This window comes from Geotrypetes seraphini, chromosome 11 (assembly GCF_902459505.1).
Source record: "Geotrypetes seraphini chromosome 11, aGeoSer1.1, whole genome shotgun sequence".
Classification (NCBI taxonomy): Eukaryota; Metazoa; Chordata; class Amphibia; order Gymnophiona; family Dermophiidae; genus Geotrypetes; species Geotrypetes seraphini.
The window spans coordinates 65,331,391-65,349,227 of NC_047094.1; the positions used below are offsets into that span (position 1 = coordinate 65,331,391).

General features: G+C 43.6%; 1 protein-coding gene across 2 annotated transcripts in view; it reads right to left on the reverse strand.

Annotated features, from left to right (window-relative positions):
• Positions 1-2,381: 2,381 nt before the first annotated feature.
• Positions 2,382-17,837, reverse strand: part of RGS11 (regulator of G protein signaling 11) — a 172,294-nt gene continuing 156,838 nt past the window's right edge. For both annotated transcript variants that reach the window (XM_033962575.1, XM_033962574.1), the window contains exon 19: positions 2,382-6,999. In XM_033962575.1, coding sequence (XP_033818466.1) covers positions 6,885-6,999 — 115 coding nt within the window. In that variant the 3' untranslated portion in view covers positions 2,382-6,884. The remainder of the gene's footprint in view (positions 7,000-17,837) is intronic.

The window sequence follows — 17,837 nt, forward strand, 5'->3', positions numbered from 1 at the left end:
TTACCGATGAAAACAAAAACTGTGGATGCAGATGTTCTGGAGATAATTTATTAAACACTGACATATAAAACCATGAAAATTCAATTAAAAAAGTAAAATGCTAAAAAATCCACCCGGACCCTACACGGTCCGTGTTTCGGCGAACACGCCTTCCTCAGGGGTCCAATGGTTTGCGAACTCACATATAAAGAATTGGACTGAAAACAGTCTATTGTCTTTAAACGTGTGAGCAAAGAACACCGCAGACAAGCTGAAGCATTAGCATTGTTATCTTCCATCACCCCCACTGTTCATTACTGTAAATCACTTTGAATCTATAATAGAAACAAATGATAAATATGTTGCACTAAGGCCGATGCAAGGGTATTAGGTGCCTTAGGCCAGTGGTCTCCAACACATAGCCCAACAGTCCATTTTTGCAGCCCTCATATCCAGCAACTGTGGGTAGAGAAAATGTCCTATGAAGTTCTGTTGGGTTGTGATTGCTTGCATGGTCACATTGGTATGCATGCATGCACACAAAAACTGCTCAACTCACATCTCCACATCTCAGTGGAGCTTCATGGGGCCTTTTCTCCACCAGCAGTAGCAGCAAAGCACCCTTGCTCTAACTCAGCCCCCTCCCCCCAATCTAAGCAAAGTGGAATTATACTCCAGCCCCAGCCCCAGCCCCAAGAGACAAGGTTTGTGTGCAGCTGGGTTTGGGGGGGGGGGGTGGCATAATGGGGCTGGGCTGAGGGTAGAGCGGGTTGGACCTGGGGGCATAATGGGACGGGCCCGCATCCTTTTTTACCAGATGGAAAATCTGGTAAACCTATATGCCATATACCATATAGTATATGGTACCAAAGTGGAATAACAGGAATGTAGTGGCTGTGTTGTGTGCACCTTCAATTGCTTGCACTTACCTGCATGACGTTGCACTCTTGGAAAGTGATATGCATGTAGAATCAAAATTAGTATTTTAGATTACATTTGCAAGCTTAAAATCTTTTGGTAGCCTCCAGAGCTTTCGCATGTCCACTTTGTGGCACTTTACATGGAAAAGGTTGGAGACCACTGCCCTAGGCAAACCTTCAATCTCCAATTAACTTTTAATCCCCTCCTGTCCCAAACAGTCATGATCATTCCAACATCACCCTTCCCAGAATATTCCGGGTAAATGGGATTTGAAAACCAACCACCCTCCCTGCTGGTAAAAGTACCTCATGTTATTTTTTTGTATGATTGCACAGTTGCTTTCTCATTGGTGCAACTGCCTAGTTCAATCTAATGACTGCCCCATCTCACTTTTTGAACTGATTTAACGAGGAATGAGTTTTTGAAAGCAGACTCTAACAAAGTCAACCCATGTCTTCAAAACTTAATGGCTCAATAAATGAATTAGTCTATAAGGTGTCACCAGCCTCTTAGCAAACATGACAATCAGCTTAGGAAAGCAGTGTGTCAATCTGACAAGAAATGAAATCGAAAACAGTGGAGACCAAATGTGCAGATGTCTGCAGAAAGCCTCAGGCTGGCTCCAGCGTTACTAGTAATAGCTCAGGCCTGAGCAGAGTGTTCAGATCCCCTGGGGCAAAATGCAGGACTGGAAACTCTCTGTTCCAACTGGTTGAGCAACTAAGAAAATAGGTGTCATATAGTGGCGTAGTAAGGGTAGGAGGCGCCCCCCGTGCCCTTAGTCCTTTCACGTCCCCCCCGCTCCTTCCCACTCCCCCATCCCACACTTACGCTCTTCTCCCTCCCCTCCCCTGTACCTCTTAATTTTCACCAGCGCAAGTGGCTTCTGCAAGCATTCTCCTCACTCCAGCGTTGGATTTCCCTCTGACGTCACTTCCTAGCCCCGTGACCCGGAAGTAATTCAGAGGGGAACCAGGATGGCACGAGCAACAGGCAGAAGTTGCTCATGCTAGTGAAGATAATACAGAGGTACAGGGTGGCAGGGTGTGACAGGGCGGGTGGAGAGGTGCCAGCATCCCCACAGATTTGGCGCCCGGGGCGGTCCGCACCCCCCTCCCGCACTACACCACTGGTGCCATACTTCCCTATGATCTAGGACCCCTTTGTCATTTGTTGCCTGATACCTTTAGGTGTTTATTGCTGGGCTTTGTGACAGAGATCAATAAACCCCATACAAAATTCAATACCTAGATTACAGATGGCTTTGTGACTACAAATACTGAGTTTATGTGGTCCATCTCATATGATACAGCATAATTGTATACAGCACTTCTGTTTTGGGAAGTGCTGTACAAGAATTGCATATAACATAACACATTGCTAGATGAGATGGTTTCCCAAATTATCACTATTATGGAGGAAAATGTTTGAAATAAAAAGGCAAGCCATGGCCTAATTTGAATAATATTTATTATATAGGTAATAGGATTAGTATACACAATGCTCCAATATTTATGAGCCACAGAGCTTACAAGCTAAGTTTCAGAGAAAGGATTTAATTAAGGTCACATCACGGGCAGTGAATAGGGACAATTAGATCCAGACTTACATAAGAATGGCCATACTGGGTCAGACCAATGGTCCATCTAGTCCAGTATTTTTGTTTCCAACAATGACCAATCCAGGTCACAATTACCTAGCAGAATTCCAAATATTAGCAACAGTAGTCTCATGGTTTGTGCTATAAATATATTACACTCTGTATATTCTGTTTGGTACCTCTGCCTTTCATACACTAATTTAAAGAAGGTCTGCTGCATATAGATTGAGAAGTCCTGGAAAGGTAAGGAGTTACGAGAACCAGAAAAGCTTTCTCTTTACCAAGGAAGACCTTTACTCTTGAGCCCCAAATATGCCCATCTTCTTCCTGTTTAAAAATGTCCACTTTCCACAGTGAAGCAAGAACAGATCACACTGCCTCCCACCTCCCTCGTAAGAACATCTACATGTCAGGTCTGCATTTCTTTCAAATTTTGACCCATTAAGTCACTAAAAACCACCTTCAGATGCTGCATTCTGCTTATGTGCATTCGGATCCTACCCATGAATTGCTGACATCGTTATTTTAGCGATGGATTTTCACTAATCCAGAGGCAGCTCTTAACATTTGTGGTCTCCCCCTGAGATCTGCTCTTTTCTACAGAGCAAGCAGAATCTGAACTGTTATTTACCAGTGAGTGGGAGGACTTTTCTCAAACCCCAGCTGCTGCTTCCTGCTCGGGTACCATTCTAGATCTGCCTATGTTATTGCAGATGTCATTATCTCGGTGACTGTGCTTTACCTATATAATCTGGATCAAGAGGGTCCCTCCACTCAGCATATCCCTTCAAACACAGTTAAGGAACCAGGCTGTAATTAGATTGGTGGGGTGTATCTACATGGATAAGATATCTAAGTTTATCCAAGTTTCAAAGTTTATTTTTCATTTGATATACCATCTATCAATTATTATCTAGACAGTTTACAATCATTAAATGATAAAAACATGTAATAAAATCCACATACAGATAATTAAGATTTGCTATAGTGAGGGGGTTACAGGACCTGTAAAACTGACTGGACCGAAGGGAAAGAATATTAGGTAGTGAAAAATACATTGAGATTAAAATTAAAATTAAACTGGGAAAAAGGGAAGGGTAGTACATGAAGGGAGCGTTTTGTTGAGAGGGTCAAGAGGAAGTCTTTAAAGGAGGAGACAGAGGCTCAAGTATTGAAGGCATCCTTAAAAAGGAAGGTTTTGATTTTGGACCGAAATTTTTCTTAAGAGGGCTCTTGTATGATGTAAAGGGGAAAAGCATTCCAAAACGAAGGTGCCATCATGGAGAAGACAGCCTTTCAGGTGGAATCATAGAATATTTTGCGAGTGGGACTACTGACAGATTTTGAATATTGGAGCGTATTTGTTCTGGTTGAAGAATAGGGAATCAGATATTTGTCAATAAAGGATGGGACATTGGAGTGTTTAGTTTTGTAAATGAGAAAGAGAATTTGAGTGTAATGCGGTGGGAGATAGGAAGGGTGACGTGATCAAATATTTTTGCATGGTTAATGAGTTTAACTGCTGTATTTTGCAGAATTTGTAATCATCGGATTTCTTTCTGTGTAATTCCCTCATACAGCAAGTTGCAATAGTCAATGTGAGATATTACTAAAGAGTGGATAAGAATGTTTATGGGGGGGGGTGGGGTGAGAAATAATGTGATTGAGCATATGAGTTTTAATTTATAGAAGCATTTCTGAATGACCAAGCAACTGAGCTGATCTCCATTTCCACGCTCAGAACAATGTTTCTTTTAAGATGTAGGCGTCTGCCCCCTGACTTCCACTTCCCAATATCAATGGCTGTGCAACAATACTGCTTGCCCCATATGATTAAAATTATGAAATTGCTTCACCATCCATCCAGCAGGAACATGAGCAGTAAGTTCTCACGTACCTCAAAGGCAACATTTGGTCTTATCATTAATTTTACTTAATGTAAGCATTTATCTTTTAAGTGTGAATTTACAAAGAACTATGAAAACTTTTCATCGTTTGGCTTACATTACCCTAAAGTTTTTTCTGGAGACTTTGAAAGACATAAGATCTTCCATGGCTGGCGAAGAAGTGATTACGATACCGAATGGTCCCAAACACCAAAGACCATATACTTATTTTATGTTACAATTCCCTTCCTGGAGAGGTGATACTCTGAAGTGTCATGAGAGATCTATTAAGTTTCAAATAGTGAAAGATGTTACCAACAGAAATAAGATCTTGCTCTTCTTATATTCTTTTCCACAAATTATTGGAGTCAAACCCGTTTCTTAAATTTTTGTCATAATTAGTTAATTTATATTACACATCACTTTACTGTGAGGGCCTGATTCTATATATGCCACCTATAAAATTTAAGTGCGATTCTATAAAAATAGGGCGCATGGTACATAATCACACTTAGTGCTGTCTAAGGGTGTTAGACATCACTATGTATCCTAACATTTAGGCGTACCCTATTCATTCCAGGGTTTTCTTGGCCTACGTGCCTGTGCCTAAGTTCTGCGCACATCAGCCCATGTGGATTCTATAATTGTGCATACTGAAAAAAGAACACCCACAATCCACCTCTAACCTCACCAACTTTTAGACAGGCACTTTGGACAAGGTGCCTAACTTTTATAGATTCGCGCCTACTAAGTTTTGTGCCTAATATTCAAAGAATTCCAATTATGAGTTGTTAAGTGCTAATTATCGTGCCAATTTAACCTATTAATCAATTAAGTCAGGCGCCTACGTTGGCTAGGCACATCGATGCAGGTGCCAACTTTAGGGAAACTATAGAATTTGGGGGTAAATTTAATTCAGGACTAATGTTGTCCTGTCTTTACTATTGTAAGCCCACTCTAATCCTAAATTTAGGATAGCAGCAGGCTATATTCATTATCATCACCAAAATAACAGTGGAGAATTGAAATTACAGGCTTATCCAAACAATGTGTCGTCTTTCTACATGAAGACCATGATCTGTGTTTACAATTAAAACATCTCTCTTGTTGTTACTTCATATATTTCAATTATGTTAATTATGGCCTTTTAGATTGAAAAGCACCCTAAGGAGAGGTAGAAGAACAGCTAAGGTAGTCACAGAAGAACCAATTCCTGAGCCCTAACAATGCTTCTTTAGTTTCTAGTATTGGGGATATAATAAATTCTAATGTCTGTAACATAGATCTTATTATTGATTATGTTGGTGGAGATAATTTGCCTTCCTACTTATGCATTTCCCCTCATTTGAATGTGCGGATCGGGTGCGGATAGGATCAGGCTCGCAAACTGGTCGGGACACGATCGGTGAGCTTAATAAATCTAGCCCTTAGTAAAGAAATGTATATAAGTCCAGGCAAATCCAGAAGTAAAAGCACACATTGGCGCCTCTTTTCTGTACTTAAATATAAGCCTTCCAAATAAAAAGATTTTGAAACGCTTATATTTAAGGGTATAGAACTGTAGCGCTGATGTGTGCTGCATGATTGGGTTTGCCTGGTACATGCACACAAGAGTACTGCAAAACTCTTCTGCGCATGCACCATTGCTTTTGCTTTTACAGCATGCATATAATTTGAATATCATTTCCTTTGAGCATTGGAGCGCTGTTCTGGTAGTATGGGGTGTGTGCCATTGGCTGTATCGCAGGAGTTCTGAGAATTGGCCTGTCAGTGCTGTGCGGTTTTCTGTAGGTTGTATACATTAAATCTGTGTGTGTACCTGCAGGTTTCTCAGTGCTGCACTTTCTATAGTTTGTATATGTCAGGTCTGTGTGCTAATCTGCAGATTTTTCACTGCGGCACGGCTCCATACACAAAATAGATGCACAGCAATAAAACCCAGTTCTCCTCAGTTTATTGGTAAATTGTTTGGGGAACCATTTCTATGAGTTTGTTTTGGTACAACCCTCTCTTTAGTTATTTCCCTTCTGCCTCTGAAACCTTTTCCGTAAGCATTCATGGAATAAAGCTTTCTCCAGCCTTCTTATTCCATATCATAAAACCTGAGCTGTCAGATTGCTCAGCAAGTCAAAACCTGAGACAACCTTTATTTAAGGGCTGTCCATGAGAAGCAGGAGACTTGTGAGCAATTCTCAACTTGAACCCAGCTCAGCTTTTCGTGAGGGTAGGAGCTGTCTCAAGCACTAAGGAATGGTTGTGCTAAGTCATTCATATAAATTTATATTTTTCCTCTCCGTTTTGTGTTTGGATACTATTATTAGGGACTAAAGTACAGTACTTGGACTTACATATTAATCCTACATCACCAGCTCATACCTAAGATTTTGGTACTGCAGGTCACCAACTTTCTGTGTGCTGGTCCCAACTAAAGGCATCTCTGATTTTTAAAAATACACAATATATACAGTAGTAAGACTAAATCTCTTGTCAGTTTCTTCTTAGAGGGTCGTGGAGGTACTGTGGATACCTTCTTTTTCCTGCCCAACAAAGTTGTTCTGGGTCTGATAGAAAGGATCTGAAGGATAAATCTGGTGCTCCAGAAATAACTTGGACCTGGCCAAGGACAATAAAGACAAACAGATCAGGCCTTATTTTTATATTGTGTAAATATGTTTACATATAACAGGTTTAATAATGTGAAATGATACAAGAAATAAGTACAAATGTAGGCAAAAAAAAAAAAATTACCAGTCAATATTCAGCCAGTGGCACCTTTTCTTTTTTTAATGCTGAACAACATCAGCTAAATTAGACCCAGAAATTCAATGCCAGACCATGTCTGGGCACCAGCACTTTATATGTGAGTCTGTGATGGCACCTAAATGTTATGTGGGTACAGTCAATATTCAGTGCCAAACCCGCATACCTAACCAGGCAAAATTAGGACTGTCTTTTTAGCGGTCCAACTTACCCAGTTGTGAGTACTGGCACTGAATTATTGCTGGTGCCCATAAAACTCCCAGCTCTGCCTCAACCCAGGCCCCAGACTCCCCCGGCACTGCCTGGAGAGTGCCGTGGTGGTCAAAGCTGATATTAAGCAGCGCTAAAGATTGGCAGAATATTGGCCAGCTCCATGTGTTTTAACTGGACAAGAGCCCTTCTTGCTGGTTACACCTTTTTGAATAGCAGACCCTCAGAAAATATCAGTGGAAGGGGGGTCAATATTTGTGATATAATTTTTGTTGATACTTTTCCATTTCAATGACAACCAAAGTATTAATACACAATCCAATCCAACCAACAGAACCATCAGGAGACCACTCACTTTAGTTCTTTATGGTGGTCAAGATAACACAATACATGCTCCATCCTCCCCAACACAAGGAGCTCCATTAACATGAATTCAAATTAATACTACATGCCCACAAGGGTGACCAAGTATCTTGATACAATCTCCATTTTTTGGGTGATCTCCTCCTAGCGTCCAAATACTCCTTTTTCAACATGTAGAACAGCTCATTTCTCCACAATGTGAATGTGGGGGCCTCTGGACACCTCCATCTGGAAAGTATACACTTTCTTGCTAACAAAAAGTCTTTTTGAAGCAAGCAATACCTCCCCTTAAGGAACCCCAAAGCCCGTACATTGAACAATAATTTTATGGGGGTCAATATTTAAATCCCATGGTGAATAATTAAAATACTATGATGTTCTTCCTCCGTATTCATGGTTTCAGCACTCGCGGTTTTGCTTATTCTCAATTTTTCGCATGCTGACTCCTCCCCCCCAAATTACATCATGAGTAAAGTACCTGTACTATACTGATAAAAAAGTTTGGCACTTACCAGCTTTCACTCAGAAAATCATTGCTTCCAAGCTTTCACCCTCAAAATCACTGCTTCCCAGCGTTCACAGATAAAAACGCTGCTTCCCAGCATGCACAGAGAAAATTGCTACAGTACCTTGCCTGCTATCAGCCTGAAAATTGTGGTGGCTGTTACAAAAAACCACAAATAACATATAAAAAGTTATTCACGGTTTCAATAGTAATAATGGTGGCTGTTACAAAAAAACTCATATTTTCCATGGTTCGAGGTTATGTCCTGCCCCCAACCACCACAAATATGGAGGGAGGAGTGTATAATCCACTTATATTGGGTCCCAAGATCTAAATGGGTGGCACTGCTGAGTATCACCACTATCCATACAGTTAGGCCCCAGCATTATACAGATACCCTCTCATTCTCACGCATGCAGGGGACTTCTATAAATGGTACTTAAAATGGCACGCACAAATTTGAGCACATGCTCACTTTCCAAGTGCAATTTAATTAACAAGCCTATTAGCATCAATATTTGGACAGTAACAATCAATTATTGGTGCTAACTGGTAACTATTTGATTTAGGCATGCATCTTGCTAAGCGGCATTCTATAAAATGCACACATAAATATTTTTGTATACAACTGATAAAGGGGCATGGCCAGGTCAAGGAGGTTCACCTAAAATGCACACACTATTATAGCATTTGGGGGATCGATGCAGGGATGAATGCCAGGGTTTAGTTGGTATAAATCCTTGCACCTAAAAGTTGGGTACAGATCCTGGTATTATGAGCTATTCTATAGACCAGTGTCTCGCAACCTTCTGGAAGCCGCAGCACACTAAACCCTATGCTGTGGCTGGAAGGCATGGGTAGACGCCGATGCAATGACATCATGCACATGCATGACATCATCACATTGACATCTGCGCCTGCGCGAAGGCCCTCCAGATGGAGCCCTGAGATGTCAGTGGGGGGTGCTGCAAGAGAAGAGGCGCCGATGCCAGCTGACTGCCTACAGAATGTGCCTGTCACCATGAGAGACATGTCCTGTGGGCAGTCAACCAGCGCTGGCGCCTCTCCTCCTCGCTGATGTCTCGTGGCACACCCGGAATCTTTGCAGAGCCCTCCCTCCCTCCGATGTCAGCCCTGACATCGGGGAAGACTTCCGGTTGGCTACGTGTGCTGGGGCAGTGCAGGCAGGAAATAGAAGACGAGCCTCGTGGCTCGAGCTCCATTTGGCTGAGAAAGTTGCTGGTAATTTGCTTGCAGATGAGGGCTGGGAGGCAAACGCGGAACACAAAAGGGGGGAGGGAGTTTGTTTTTGGACACAAGGCATGAACTTGGGAAAGAGGATGGAAGAAGAGAGGGAAAGAGATGCTGAGGTGGGGAAGGGAGTGCGTTTTGGACACAGAGCATGAACTTGGGAAAAAGATGCTGAGGTGGGGGAGGGAGTACGTTTTGGACATAAGGCATGAACTTGGGAAAGAGGATGGAAGAAGGGAGGGAAAGAGATGCTAAGGTGGGGGAGGGAATACATTTTTGGACACAGAAGGCATGGACTTGGGAGAGAGGAAGGGAGGGAAAGAGATGCTGAGGTGGGGGAGGGAATGCGTTTTTGGACACAGAAGGCATGAACTTGGGAGAGAGGAAGGGAGGGAAAGAGATGGTTGTGTACACGGGAATGGAAGAAAGGATAATTTTTGGTCATAGGGAGGGAGGGAGGTACAGATGAGAGGGAGAAATATTGTGGTGGAAAGGGAACAGTGGAACAGATTGAAATGGATGCAAGAGGGAGGAATGTTGGACATAGTGGTGAAGGGAATGGAGGGAGAGATGTGGCATGGTGCTGGAGAGGAGTGATAGAAGGAGAAATGTTGGGCATGGGGCTGGTGGGCAGGCACGAAAGATGAGAAAGGGATAAATGTTGGACCATGGTAGGAAGAACCAATGGACAGCAACAGAAGAATTTACAGAAGATGGGAAAGCGGAAAAAGAAACTGGGACCAACTTTATGGAAAAATAAGTCTCTAGACAACAAAGGTAAAAAACAGAATTTATTGACTAAAATATGTTAGCTTTGGGAAATGTATATAGCAGATGTCTTTGTATTGTGTTCAAAAGAAAAGGAAATGCATTTCTGGTTTTATTTCTACAGTATTGAAGTACTTGCTGACCTTTGCTGTGACTGGTGGGGATTCCCAAGCACCGCCAGCAGAGGACCTCCTCTAGAGACGGCCAGAACTCCCCTCCACCAAGTACAGCAGTCGCTGGCAGCATCCATGAGCCACTGAGGTGTCAGCATCTGTGACTCAGGGATGCTACTGCTGCCTGCCAAGCTTGGCAAAAGGGACACCCGGAACAACTGCAAAGGAAGTCCTCAGCTGACAGCTTGGGGGTTCTCATCAGCTGAGTATTTATATTTTATATTTACATTAGAGGCTCTGGTAGAAACCCATTTACAAAGTATGTATTCTTCCCAATTAATATTTCCATATTAATAGTCTCTTTGCTTATTTGTAAATGGGTCTCTACCAGAGTCTTTAACTCAGTAGCATAATTAAATGAAATAACTATTTCTGAAGTTTATAGGGACGGGCAGAGACGGAGGGGATTCCTCGCGGGGACGGGTGGGGACAAAGAGATTCCTTGTGGGAACAAGTGGGGACAGGTGGGATTTTGGCGGGGACGGGTGGGATTTCTGTCCCCACGCAACTCTCTACTTTAAAATTTGAAACTTTAGCTTCTCTCGCCGCCCAGACTGATCTCTGCTGCCTTCCCTGCAGTGCGAGCCCACGGGTTTAAAGCGTGCAGCTCCACTTTAAACCCACGGGCTCGTACTGCAGGGAATGCGCAGAGAGCAGGGCATGGGAAGAGGCTGCTGCCGTCAGGAATAACAGAAGCAGGAGGCTCGGGACCCCCCAAAAAACCCAGTAAAAAAAAAACCAAAACGGACACAAAACGCATGCACAGACCATCTGCAGAGAAAGCAGATGGTTTGCGCATGCATGGGGATTGCACACCAGCGATCCGGGCAGGCAGATGGGGGCGTTCCTCTGATTTCCCTCATCTGCATATTTTTGGTTTAAGTATTCATCGTACCTGACCGGATCTGGCCCAATTGGGTAGGTTTGTGAATCTAGCCAATAGAATACTGCCAATTATATGCGTACGTTGGCAAATTAGGTGCTAACAATCATTAATAGAGTTAATTGGTGCTAATTGGCACTAATTTATTTATTCAATCTTCTATACCATTCTCCCAAGGGAGCTCAGAATGGTTTACATTAATTTATTCAGGTACTCAAGCATTTTTCCCTGTCTGTCCTGGCGGTTTCACAATCTATCTAATATACCTGGGGCAATGGGGGGATTAAGTGACTTGCCCAGGGTCACAAGGAGCAGCGTGGGTTTGAACCTACAACCTCATGGTGCTGAGGCTGTAGCTTTAACCACTACGTCACACTTAGTTCTAGAAACTTAGGACCAGATTCTGTAAAAGACACCTAAGGTTTTCTGCCTAGGTGGATCTAAATTAAAATATCTTTTCTTCTTTGTTATTTCTGGGCCATAGACCTTAGAAGTCAACCTGGTAATGTCCTTAGGTTCCAACTACAGGACTCGCCATTGAAACTCATTCCAGCCTATCCAAACCATCTCCTTTGCGAGATTCAGACCATGAAAGTTAGGCGCCTAACAATTTAAACAACTTAATTGGCACCAGTAACAAGCAATTAGCACCTCATTTATTTATTTGTTCAATTTTCTATACCGTTTTCCCAGGAGAGCTCAGAATGGTTTACATGAGCTTACTCAGGTACTCAAGCATTTTTCCCTGTCTGTCCCGGCGGGCTCACAATCTATCTAATATACCTGAGGCAATGGGGGGATTAAGTGACTTGCCCAGGGTCACAAGAAGCAGCATGGGTTTGAACCCATAACCCCAGAATGCTGAGGTTGCAGCTTTAACCACTACGCCACAGTCTCCTCATAATTGGCTTAATTTAAAATTACTTGGATGTTAGGTACCTAGTCTAGAGCACCTACCAGAAAGTAGGCATGGTTAGAGGCGGATTGTAGGCAGGTTTTTGTGTAGGGGCCCGTTTTGGACTTAGGCATTGGCAGCCACCAAGAAAAATCTCTAGCAGAGATGGTGGAGACACTCATGATTTTCAAACCAGTCATTTGGAGCGATGAGGTTTTTTTTTCATTTTTCCTCCTGATGAAGCAAGATCTGCGAAACACGATCGGTGGAAGAGGAAGAGGAAGTTTTGGATATTTCACAGTTTTTTTGTTTTTGGCTATGGTTGATTTAGGATTTTGTCACATTTTTCCAACACTTGGATTAGTTCCAGCAGCAGTGATTTCATAGATGACTTTTTTTTTTTCAAAATAACCCCTGCCGAAAGCTACCCATTGAATGCCTCAACTTTAAGCTAAGGAACAGCTTTATATATTATATATCTTCAGTAGCTTGTGAACATTGAGGGCGTTTATGGACCCACTGAGAGATTTCTCTAGTTACTATCATTGATTAGGGTAGGCAGGTGGGTGCAATGATGTCTTGATTTAACACCAGATTATGACGCTGCTTCTGAGTTTATTTGGTGTTTTTAACTGAGCATTCACTTTGGATTTATTTTTAGATTTATGTCATAATTTCATGCTATACTTCTATTTGATTAAGTTTTTTCTAAATACTTTTTTTATTTCTATTGAATTTTGATATTAGTTACCAAGATAAACCTGACATAAATAGGGTGCACCTAAGGTTCGGACACCCACTGGTGTCTTAAGTCCACTTTAGGCGCCGCTAAGCGTGATTATATTAACAGCGCCTAATTTAAGATCGATATGTGCCACGTTCCTCAGCACCTATGTTTTAGGCACCATTTATAGATTTGGGGCCTTAGTGTGCAAAAGTTATAACGCATAATTGGATGGCAGCATGCACTTGGGAGCGGCGTGGGCAAGTTGGGAGTGTACCCATCACTTACATGCTAAGATTCCAGAATCCTGTCTTTTACATTCACATTGTCAATATTTAATCATGGTCACTTACATCAGCCATTGTTATGGTGGAAACAGCTGAACTAATAAATGTTGGTGTGTACAAGTCAACTTATACTAATCTACTAAAATAAAATGCTAAGCGCGCATGCGCACTCTTACCGGCGTGTTCCCTGATCCCTAGTTCCTGGTCGGCAGGAGTGTGCATGCGCGCTTACAACGCATCTCTCTCTTGCAGACCCCAAGGATTTGTGCGGGCTTGCCGGCTCCAGATCCCTTACACTTCACGGAATGCTCAGCACACACAGCACCTGCACCGGGGAAGCGCGCAGGTCATCCAGCCAGCGTGAGGAGGGGCTACCAGCATCCGCCTCGGGCTCCACGTCGCCTCCTATCACTGCGGCCGCCGCCTCGTGCTTAGGTAGTTCTCAGTGGTGAATTCGACCCGCAGGCTCGCCCTTTCGCGTGAGGAAATCGAGGTGCAGACGACACGCGCATGTTGAGCCCCAGCTGGCGCCAGAATGCCGGGTGAAAGAGGCACTCGCGCCAGCGCTCGCAGGTGGCTGAGGCCCGCAGCCACTCTGGGAGAAGAAGATGTGCATGATGAGCTCGCTGGCCAGAGATGAAGCGCATGCTGTCCCCGCAGGAAAGGTTCCTCAGCCTAGAACACAGCAGCCCGGCCCGCCAATAGACCACCACGTGCCTGCATCAAAATCTTCAGCAAGACTGCTGGAAGAGGACAGAGCTCCTCTTTTGAGTCTGAACTGGCAGGGAGAAGTGGTAGTACTAGACAGGGGGATCAGGTAAGGGGTGCTGCTGGACAGGGGGGGAGGTAATTCTAGCACCCGTTAATGTAATGGGCTAAAAAACTGGTATTCTATAATAACAATTTTGTGTTTAGCACGCAATACCCTAGCACTATCCATTTACCTAGCCATGAGGTAGGAAGAGGTATGTGATAAGACTCGAGTAACATAAGGAAGCCTCTATCCCAGGGGTGTCCAATGTCGGTCCTCGAGGGCCGCAGTCCAGTCGGATTTTCAGGATTTCCCCAATGAATATACATGAGGTCTATTTGCATGCACTGCTTTCATTGTATGCTAATAGATCTCATGCATATTCATTGGGGAAATCCTGAAAACCCGACTGGATTGCGGCCCTCGAGGACCGACATTGGACACCCCTGCTCTATCCAGATGCTTAGTATGTTATTTTTATTCTGTTCCTAATTCTACCTTGACAGAGAGCTGGTAGAAAGCTGAAGTCTGTATACGTGGTTTGTTCCGATTTAGAAGCTTTTTTTCTTTGTATCTCTAATTTTCCCACCAGTTGGTGTAAAACGTTATTTCCTCCAGATGTACTGACTGAGTTTGCAGTATGATCATTTCAAGATATTTGTAATGTTCAATTCGTTTGCTGTTACTATAGCTTTCATTGTGCAAGGTACTATAAGACAAATCTATTCTCTGGGCCATAAAGAGCAAGTGACAGCCTTGCTCCCCATGGTGTGATGAGCCATTGGGTGTGTATCTCATTACACTCTCCCCTGCTCACAGTCACGGTTATGTACACAGAGCAGGGGTAGCATCTGCTGGCTGCTTTCTGAAGCACAAGTGATTGTTTCTCAAGACTAGGTAGTTATTTTTATTTTGAAATCTTTTATTGGCAAAAAGAATAACAACCAACAACCACATGTGACAAAGAATAATTGGTACATTTCCAACTATATACAAACAGAGGGTCACCCCCCCCCCACACACACACACACCCAGAGGATTGGACTCAGATGTCCTCCTGGGTCACAAAGAGACCCCAACCCCCCCCCCTCCCTGGAACAGACCTCTACCCCCACAACCCCCCAAAGTCCACAGAACAAAGGAAACCAAGGTCAGACAGGTGGGGTAGGACACAACTGCAGTCTGTTCAAAATTTGACTGCGACTTCTCGGAGAGTGCACCAAATTTAAAGAGGAAGTACAGTGGTACCTTGGATTACCGAGCATAATCCGTTCCAGGAGCATGCTCGTAATCCAAAATGCTCGTTTATCAAAGCGTGTTTCCCCTTAGGAAATAATGGAAACTCGCTTTGATACGTTCCCCCCCCCCCCGATAACCGGCATCTCTCCCCACCATTCACAAAGGCCCCCTCGCTCCAACTGGCCCGAGAGGGAGAATTAGAAGTTCTTGAGCATGCGCAGATGCTTGCTCAAGGCAGGCAGAAGCCGGAAGATCTTCTAGGCACCGGCACGATCTGTGCCTGCATGCCGGTGCCAGACCGGGGGGGGGGTAAGTTTAAGTTGTTTGGGCGGGGGGGCCGGTTCGCGCGGGGGAGGGGTGCCGGTTGGAGCGAGGGGGCCTTTGTGAGCGGGGGGGAGCGATGCCGGTTATCGGAGGGGGGGGGGTGTGCTCGCAAATCGAGTCAACACTCGGTTTGCGAGTCAAAAGTTTGCTGAGTGTTTTGCTCGTCTTGCAAAACACTCGCAAACCGGGTTACTCACAAACCGAGGTTTGACTGTACATGCATACTTTCAGTCTGGAATTTGCTGTGGGTACAAAGCACCAATAGACATAAGCACCTGTTTTTGCACTGGTACTTTTTTATGGCAGATACAGGCAAAATTGGCCCTTTTAATATGAACATAAGTGTTGTCATATTGGGATAGACCAAAGATCCATTAAGCCCAGTATCCTGTTTCCAACAGTGGTCAATCCAAGTCCCAAGTACCTAGAAAGATCCCATAAGAGCAAATATTTTATGCTGCTTATCCTAGAAATAAGCAACAAATTTTTCCAAGTCTATCTTAATAATGGCTTTTGGATTTTGATTATAGAAACTTGTCCAAAGCTTTTTTAAACCCTGTTAAGCTAACTGATTTTTACCATATTGTCTGGCAATGAATTCCAGAATTTAATTATACAAGGGCTGATTGAAAAGTAATGAGACTGCCTCTGGGTTTCTTTCCGAGAAGTAGATGTGGCAACGCAGTCTGGTTCTTGTGAAGTTCATACATCGACTTTTCTGAACCTGTAGTTAGACTGCATAGAGAAATCGCTGATTCCAAGCGTTTACAGAGAAAATCGCTGATTCCCAGCCCTTTCTTTACCATGTTATTCACGGTTTCACCATATTCACAATGGTTTTTAATAGAAAACAGTGAATAACATATGAAAAAGTTATTCAAGGTTTTTCTGTATTTACAGGTCTGTTAATCCCCTATCACAGCGAATACAGAGGGAGAAATCACAGCACAACTAATTATTTCACCACTATATGCTTGCCATAACATTTTAAGAGATTCATTACCGCTCTAAGTTTAACACAAAATTCAATCACATACCTCTGGCATACTCTCACAGACACGTCTTCCTCATCTTTCATGACAAAATATTTAAAGTTCTTCCTCTCACTGTGACCCAATAATGAAGACTACACGAGAAACAGCACAGTGTTGCTACGTCTACCTCTTGTAAAGAAAAACAGAGGCAGTCTCATTACTTTTCAATCATCTCTCGTACACTGAATGAAGAACTATTTTCTCTGATTTGTTATAAATTTACTACTTAGCAGCTTCATAGCATGCTCCCTAGTCCTTGCATTTTGGGAAAGGGTAAGCAAGCATTCACATCTACCCTTCCCATTCTACAGACCTTTATCTTATCTCCCCTGCGTCATCTCTTCTCCAAGCTGAAGAGCCCTAGCCACTTCAGCTTTTTCTCACAGGAAAGTGGTCTCATCCCCTGCCCATCCAAGAAGTTTCCAAGATGAGCATATAAAGTAAATATCTCAGATGTCAAGAAGGACATGGCGGTACTTGAGAGAGTCCAAAGGAGAGCAACGAAAATGGTAAAAGGGCTGGAACACTGCCCATACGCCGAGAGGTTGGATAGGCTGGGGCTCTTCTCTCTGGAAAAGAGGAGGCTCAGGGGAGATATGATAGAGACCTTCAAGATCATGAGGGGCATAGAGAGGGTGGATAGGGACAGATTCTTCAGACTGAAGGGGACAACAGGTACGAGGGGGCATTCGGAGAAACTGAAGGGAGATAGGTTCAGAACAAACGCAAGGAAGTTTTTTTTCACCCAAAGGGTCGTGGACACTTGGAATGCGCTACCGGAGGAAGTGATCAGGCAGAATACGGTACAGGGATTCAAACAGGGATTGGACGGATTCCTGAAGGATAAAGGGATCGTGGGATACTGAGGGAGGAGCTGGGATGTAACACAAGTATAGAAAGCTAACCAGGTAATGAGTATAGAAACCAAACCAGGTCGTGCATGTGCAAGACCGGAGGGTTAGGACCTCGATAGGAAGACAGGACTTAAATGAGAAACCAAGGTGGCAAGGGAGCCCCTTCTGGTGATACAGACAGGTCGTGACCTGTTTGGGCTGCCGCGGGAGCGGACTGCTGGGCGGGATGGACCTGTGGTCTGACCCGGCAGAGGCACTGCTTATGTTCTTATGTTCTTAACCCTATCTCTTCCCTATTCCCTTCCTAACATTTATTTGATTTCCCAGTCTTTTATCTACTTCATCTGACCATATATATCCCAAGAACGCCCAAAATCTGTTAGAAGTACTTGCTTCACTAGTAGGCCATATCAAGCCCTGTTATCTTCAA